Source organism: Nilaparvata lugens, chromosome 11 (genome assembly GCF_014356525.2).
Source record: "Nilaparvata lugens isolate BPH chromosome 11, ASM1435652v1, whole genome shotgun sequence".
Lineage (NCBI taxonomy): Eukaryota > Metazoa > Arthropoda > Insecta > Hemiptera > Delphacidae > Nilaparvata > Nilaparvata lugens.
Genome location: NC_052514.1, coordinates 29,684,598 through 29,692,981, shown reverse-complemented (window position 1 = coordinate 29,692,981; position 8,384 = coordinate 29,684,598). Strand labels below are relative to the sequence as shown.

The window sequence follows — 8,384 nt, the reverse complement described above, 5'->3', positions numbered from 1 at the left end:
GCCAGAGGCTATATTTTCAATTTAATGCACCTCACTCAATATTATGACCAACAAAACATATTAATAAGAATAATTTATCAAAAATTCATCAAACTGTTTTGACGGTCAAAGTGTAAAGAGCTGTGATTGGCTTATTCCGACAATATTACATAGGTTAGACCCAAAGTTAGTAGACAGAAGGTTGGTCACTCATCTATAGTATTTTCGTTGAAATTCAATTGATGGAGTGGGGGAACTGCAGCCGTGACGTAGGCTGTAGTACAGAGTAGGCACAATATATCGCATTCTTGAAAATCATATGGTGTCGTATAGTCAAATTATATAACACAAACATTTTCTGACATGCAAACTTTGTGTTTCTGCTTTACAATAATTATCAAAACATTAAATGTTGATAATAATAATAATAATAATAATGTTGTTAAATTTTGAATAATACACGCATTTTGCCATATAAAAGCAAAAACCCCACCTCCTAACCATCCCTTTCAAACCCTTGAGGTTTCTCCATATTCTAGGTCGTGTTTATATTTTGTAGTTTGGCTATACATCAGCTAATGAATTTCGGGGATGAGATATTTTGATTCTAGTAGAACATGTGCTCGATACCAGCATGTGCTCAGTGCATTTACAATGAATTTCATCATAGTCACCTCTAATAAAGAGGTGGCTAATACATAGCCACCTCTAATATTAGAGGTAGCTATGATGAAATTCATCAGATTTATCGGGATTGGTTTATCGGTTTATTGCGATGCATTGGTTTATCAATATTTTTTAAGGGTTAATCTGCAATTATAATAGTATAACGTTGTCTACTAACGCTTTTCCAGCTTATAAAATTTTTCGTGTCACGTGTTTAGATTCTTGAAAAACTTTCAACTTCATTTTATTCATACAAGTTGAATGAACTTGAAATATTTAACAACATCATTAGAATCGGTGATTCATTCGCTTTAAGTATGGAGAATTTTCAAGTTCTAGGTCAATCTTGAGGAGATTAAACGACGATATATTTGAAGATACAGTGAACAAACTGTATGCTCAGTGTAGTTACTCTATCACATTTTTACTACACGTGACGTCACGCTGGCGTTCCCCCCACCACTTTGAATCATACACCTGTGAGTGATCAACCTTTCGTCTAATAACGTTGGGTTGCACCAAAGTACCTAGAATACATTCTGATGGGTATGTATTCTAGGTATATTGGGTTAGACCAAGATTATTCTGTGGGTCAGGGGCTGTAGTTATGATGACTGAGGTGGAAGCATATGTTTATAAACTTACAGTAGGTCATAAGCTGTTTGCTGCAACCAAGTTTTCATCGATTTTTCAATTTTTTCGTCTGACACCTTGAACCTCCTCCGTACTGCGCCTAGAAGAGCAAATAAAAGCATGTATTTTCATTCTCATAAATTGTGATACAAAAAATTATATTCATGCCTACATATTAGTTGCTATGAGAAAGGCTGAAGGGCACCACTGCTTGGATTATTTGAGGCAGGGTTGTCATTTTCACTGATCATTATCATGTATGACTCACAGTTGCTAAATATTTCAAGCCTGGCATGTCGAAAAGTTCATGTATTCTGCTCGAAATGTCTCGACATTGACAACCATAATCATTAAGGCAGTGCGCAAAGGCTAAAAATAAACTTTCTACTGGTGATATTTTTCAAAGTTTTTCGATTTGCATATCATCAAGCTATTAGAATGAAAAAGTTTTCTCAGGAGAGCGCTAAGGCTAAAAGGCTAAAAATGATATAGACACCAATAGAAAGAAGACATTCGTCTCCTAGTTCTTATATGCACTTGGAATTATAATCAGTTGTAGATTTCCAGTGTGAAATTTACATCTTTTCACTTCACCTTAATGGAGTAATCCCACAACATCCCTGTTACAGAGTTAATTTTATAAATTCCTCAAATTACATCCATGTAGAATTAGAAGCAAGAAAATGAATATATTAAAACTTATTCACTTACTGAATAAAACTTTTTGGAAGTTTGTCTCGTTGAATGCCATTTTCTTCAATGTCATTTTTTTCTGGCCACTCCACGAAAACATGGAAGTTAAATCCGCTGACATGGAGTTTCGCAGCATCCATGTCAGGGCCCTAGAAATGTTGGTACTGCCAGCCCCAAGAGTCGTCAAAGCACGAACCTGGAAATAAAGTTTTTTTCTGATTATAAACAAATTCAGCTTCTACTTCAAGAACAGTAGGCCCGTTCACGGTTATTCATGCTTGTCGTACGCATTATTTGTTATCAAGGGAGTGTTCAGTGAACATAAAGAAGCTACTTAGTGATTCTGTGTAACAGTAAACCTAAGCAATCATCAGCTCATTCATCCAGCTCGAAATCCTGAACTGTCAATCGTACATTGGAACACCTTTAAAGTTAAAATATCGCCAAAAGATTTTATAGTGAGCACCTAGGACCTATAATAATGCTATATTCCAAGTTTTGTTACAATCCATCCAGTAGTTTTTCAGAAATCATAATAAATAAACGTATTTGAATAGTCAATTGATTTGAATAGACTAAAGTTCAAATATAGTATAAGTTAAATACTTCAAGGCTGTGCAAAGGCTAAAAATAAACTTTCTACTGGTGATATTTTTCCAAGTTTTTCGATTTGTATATCATCAATCTATCAAAATGAAAAAGTTTTCTCAGGGAAACATTTTTTTCCAATCATTACTTTTCGAGATAAAAATGAGCGCCTAAAAATTAAATATTTGGGACAGAACATTTCAAATACCGTACGATAAGAGATAAATCCATGAGATTTAAAGGATGAATTCCTCATGGTAATTTTGATTAAATAAAACGTAAATTTTCTGAAAATATCAATTTCTGAGAAAGTTATTCAAATCACTAAAAATGACCAAAAATAACTTCTAGTTGAGTTATTTTTTGGTAATCGAATAACTTTTTCAAAAATCAACATTTTCAAAAGATTTTCGTTTCATTCAATCAACAATACCGTGAAGTATTTATCCTCTGAATCTCATGGATTTATCTCTTACCGACGAGTTTAAAATGTTCTGTCCCAAGAATTTAAACTTTAGGCGCTTATATCTCAAAAAGTAATGATTGGAAAAAAAATGTTTTTCTGGGAAAACTTTCTCATTTTGATAGCTTGATGATATACAAATCGAAAAACTTTGAAAAATATCACCAGTAGGGAGTTTATTTTTAGCCATTGCACACCCTTAAAGCATTAGTGAGATATTTAGAGTTCTAACTCACATCTCACTCATGCTTTAAAGGCTCTCATTATATAACTGTTGCATAAACTACTATTATAATCATAGATGACATCTAAATTTGTTTCTATGGTTGAAAACTCACAATTTTCTCCCGGAAATCAGCGTTCTTCAACTGAATTTCCATCTCCTCAAATTTTTCAAAATTCGACAGAGGAAACCATTCTCCGACCAATTTGTCGGTTTCTTCATCCGAAACTGGTGGCATATTATCCACTGTCGAAGGCTTGCCACTCTTCATTAGTTCAGCAGTCATCTCGGCTATCTGGCTCTTAATGGTTTCGAATTGCTCCGTAAAATGATTTTTCATTAAATTCATACTTCCTGCAACAACGAAATTGCACACATACAATCATTAGGTACCGTACTATTTTCAAAGAGAGATTTTTAATCCTAAGAATAAATTTGAATATTCAGAGTTGATGAAAAGTATGAAAATGCATGGATCAATATTTCTCAAACAATATTAACTTCATTGTAGGTGTGATTGGGGATCTCAAAATAGCCTAGGCTACTAGGTAGGTACTTTTCCGTAACCTTGTGATACGCTGTCTAGGATCCACCATTTTGAAAGTTGGTTAATCTCTTTGAATGTGAAGGTGGTCATTCAATACAAGTAACACAAATACGAAATTTCAAGTGGAAAAGAATGATGAAAACCGAACATCGATCATCGATATCACAGACCGTTTAAAAGATATTGACATCATATACAGTACGAATAATTCAGAAATTTAGAGTTTATAATTAGTCAAAACCGGTCGTGTCTTGCGGAAGAAATGCGGATTCTATTAATTCTACGGAAAAGTGACTTATCAATTAGCCATTTATTTATAAATATTTATTTTGTGTAAACTATCACTTGATACTAAGTTTGGTGTTCTAGTCTCTGAAAGTTCTACATGTGTTATTCTATTGTAGTTTATAGGAGTTAAGGTCTATCCGCATACAACCATAACCGTACCATGGAAGTGACCATTAAATGATAATTTATAAGGTTTAAGTGCAACAATTCACACTCACCAGACGCCGTGCACCGGATCGGTTACGGTATGAGTGAGTGCGGATAGACCTTAAATTGATTTTAATATAATTGCAGTGGAAAACCATCTTAATAATGTGGAGATTAGGATAAATTACTTACGAGACAACGCACATAGACCATCGGCCATTGTGTTGGTATCAATTTTTCCCTCTTTTTGAACACAATAGTGCACACTATTGCGCAAGTGGCAAAGCTTATTATGGGTTGCTTCTTGCAGGCTCTGATGTTCGACTACTGTTTGACCAGTCGGCCTAATGCCATTCTGTTTCTTTTCCTCTTGTTCATGGAAACTTTTTCCTGATCTTCTCCTTCTGAGCTCAAGGACTCGTTTTCTCCGTGACTAATTTTCTTTCTTTTTTTATCGCGGAAACTTTTTCCTCTGTTCTCCTTTTCTGACTCTGTTAGAGTGCACTTTCCCTTGGAAAGTCTTACAACATCGATCATGCACCTATCGTAGTTTTCTGAAACAGTAGAGAAAAAACAAGTTCTGTCGAGCTCCAGAATGAACATTTCAAATTCAAATATCAAATCGAATGGGACTGCATGCATAGTATTTAATCGTACAATGTGTTTCGTTATCTGCAAGAATATTTACTAGCCTATTACCAAAAGTAGACTATTGTTCTCATTATTGCCCAGTTCTGGTTCTGAATGAAGCAAAGTTATATCTCAAGAAACAAGCGTAGGCCTATCACATAGTAAAAAATTTGAACTAAACTATAGCTGCGTTTACACCAAAGTTATTAACAAAGTATTCATTTGTTCATTCTCATAGATTCTATTGGATTAAACGTGGCTTGACAAACACATAATGCACATCATGTGTATGATAAGTTATGTTCAATCTAATAGAATCTATAAGGACGGAAAAATAAATATTTTGTTAATAACTTTGGTGTAAATGCATGTCATGTCATGTAAATGGAAAATGTTTTCAGAATTTCTGAGAAGGAGACTGACCTTATTTGATTTTTTAGTCAACTGCTAAAGATTTCAACTTAATGTTATAGAACAAAACTGATTGCTGGGCTGGATTACATAAAGAAGAAATATCAATAAAATGAAGTAGCCTAATACCTATATTTGAAATATATCAATAAAATGTAGAATAATAATACCTATATTTGAAAGATAAATTTACCTAGGTCTCGTTGGACGATTTCCATGTTTATAATATTCCAGCTGTCATCAGGAGCAACCAGGTCTCTTGCCAATCTTTTCAAGGTATTTGGACTCCTATCTGGGTACCTGCAGGTGGTACTATCCACAAGCCAAGAATTTGGCACGCAATCATATTCATTTGCATCTGTCTTTATGATTGTCCACATTTTTATCTGAGAACAATGAATGAAGAGTCCATTAGACATCTCAAACTATAAAGATATTTCAAAACATTTCAGAATTATAAAGGTGTTCTAAAAAAAGGTGCCCATAAGTCAGAGCGTAATTCCTCTCTTCAAAAGAAGAAAAAAAGTTCTAATTAACATGAGTCTGAAAATGCTTGGTCACCCAGTTATACAGGGTGGAAGATCTATAGATTTTGTATGAAGTACAGTGAACACTTCTTTGTAGGAAACGCCAGGATTATACAGAGATACAGATTATACTCTTGTTATACAGAGTGTTCTGAAAAAGTTTCGAAGAGTTTAATAAGGTAAGAAACTGTAACTTTCAATGATTGATGAGCATTATAAAATTTAATTTTTAATTATAGGGAAGGGCTAGCAATAGGGGCTCTCAAAAATCAATTGCAAAACTTTAATGTGGGTTTTTCAAGTAGTTATGCGAAAATCAGGCTATTAAAATTTTAAAACGTATAAGTTCTTAATTCGAATTTATATGAAAAAAGTACTCAATGATACAGCATTAAAGGTAAAAATCATGCCTACCTATTATAGCTCTTTGCCCCATTAATGGGCAGAATGCAGTAGAGGAAAAGCAATCTGCTCATTCCCACAAGGGAGAAGCATGCATTTTGCTCTGATATCTTCTATAGGGCATATTTTTATGCTGCTTAACCTTTCCACCTTCACAATTCCCAAGGTCGAGCTGTGGCAGCTCCCTTTGTAGAAATCTTCAGTTTTAGAAAATTTCTTTCCAATAGCAACAATTTTCCTCAACTCATTAGAAAAGGCAAAGTTCTCTATTACAAATACCTTTCCATTTTTAACTTTCACGCAGTTATTTGGTGCAGTGACTGTGATTTCGCACTTATTGTGATACAGTTTCGAATACTGTTGTCAATCATTGATTATCAAATGATTGGAGAGTACTTCCACATATTAAATAATAAGTAATATGCTTAAGTATTTACTTACTTCATGGTAATTCTAAGCACTTACAAGTACTTCACTTCAATCATTCTAAATGATTCATAAATCATTTTCAATCATTGATTATACAATGATTGGAAAGTACTTTCAAGTACTTTACTTAAATCATTCTAAATGATTGATACCTCCCTCGCGTTCGCTACCTTTCAGCCTGCCGCTCTGCTCTGCTCCCCACGCCACGCATCAACCAAATGAGTGGTTGACCCACCCGCCACCAGGGTGCGCCTCAGTCGCCGCCACCCGTTCCTGCGTTTCTATTGGCCGAGCACCGCCGGCCAATAGCAGCGCAGGTGAACTCGGGGACTGTGAATAAAAGGGGGCTACTCAGCTACCCTCGATAGCTCCCTCGATAAATATGCATTCAATAGAGCATCAAACAAATGCTCTCAACTGCTGAAACTACATCGCCTCCAATCCTGGGAAGAGTATCTCACCTCTTTGCCACCCAACTCAGCCTGGCAAGCTACCCGAAAACTTCTCAGGAAAAAACCTCCAAACTCTCCACTTGAGGGCCCAAATGGGCTAATCTTCTCAGACCAAGAGAAAGTGGATGAGTTTGCCTCCCATCTAGAACTCCACTTCTCAAATCCACCCGTCCCTCATAGTCAAGAGCTCGGCACCCACTTTAGAAAAATAGTTGACAGTGTTTTAGTAACAGTGCAAGACCCCACCCCAAATAATCTCTCACCTTTTACAATGGGAGATATAACAAATGCACTTAAAAATACATATCTAAAAAAGGCCCCAGGTCTTGATGGTATTTCTGGGAAGGCCATCTTAAATGCGCCTCCAGAGCTAGCCCAACACCTGCTTGTAATTTTCAATTCCATTCTGAACACCCAACACTTCCCCTCAGAATGGAAAAAGAGCAAATTATTCCTGCTCCTAAAGCCAGGAAAACGCTCCACCCTACCATCCAGCTACAGGCCAATCTCCATACCCTGTTTTTTCTCAAAGCTTTTTGAGAAAATGTTTCTGGAGAAACATATAAGAGATACATTAGATAGTGTGATAAGGCCAGAGCAGTTTGGATTTCGTGCAGGTTGTTCAACAACACTGCAACTAATGAAATTCTGCTCTCAGTTATCAGATTCTTTCAACAAGAAAGAGCACGTGGCTGCAGTCTTTATAGACTTCAAAGCAGCCTTCGACACTGTGTGGCTGGATGGACTACTCTATAAACTTTCATCTGTCTTTCCACCTTCAACAATAAGACTCTTCAAGTCATACCTTACTAATAGGTATTTCGAAGTTCACAACCGAACCCCATCTTCAGTAAACTCTTCAGCTCTCACCCCAGCAACAGCAGGTGTCCCCCAAGGATCTGTGCTTGGACCTATCCTCTACTCCTTCTTCATCAATGACATGCCATCTCTACCTTCAGTTCAAACAAGTCTATTTGCTGATGACACCACATTCCACTCGAGCAGCATGAATCTGAATAGGGCGGCCAGGAATGTTCAAGAGCAATTAAACCTGCTTACATCCTGGTGTTCATCCTGGAAGGTAGAGATTAATCCAACTAAATGTGTGGCTGTCGCCTTTTCCCGAAAACTTAAACTTCCTCCCACTCTCAAAATCCATGGCCACGCCCTACCATGGTCCCATACCGTCAAGTACCTAGGTGTAACTCTGGATAGAACACTCACTTTCAAACAACACATTAAAGTGAAAATTCAACACTGTCGTGTGCTGTTTGTACAACTATTCCCCCTACTTGTCACCCCTTCA

General features: G+C 36.2%; 1 protein-coding gene across 1 annotated transcript; it reads right to left on the bottom strand.

The window, feature by feature from the left end:
- Positions 1 to 1,050: 1,050 nt before the first annotated feature.
- LOC120353616 lies at positions 1,051 to 6,202 on the bottom strand. The gene is made up of 5 exons (XM_039438078.1): positions 5,462 to 6,202; positions 4,420 to 4,781; positions 3,361 to 3,599; positions 1,990 to 2,167; positions 1,051 to 1,378 (listed from the first exon to the last, which is right to left on the bottom strand). Exons 2-5 carry the CDS (start codon positions 4,445 to 4,447, stop codon positions 1,287 to 1,289), a joined length of 537 nt encoding a protein of 178 aa, XP_039294012.1. The 5' UTR covers positions 4,448 to 4,781; positions 5,462 to 6,202; the 3' UTR covers positions 1,051 to 1,286.
- Between the last annotated feature and the right edge of the window lie 2,182 nt (positions 6,203 to 8,384).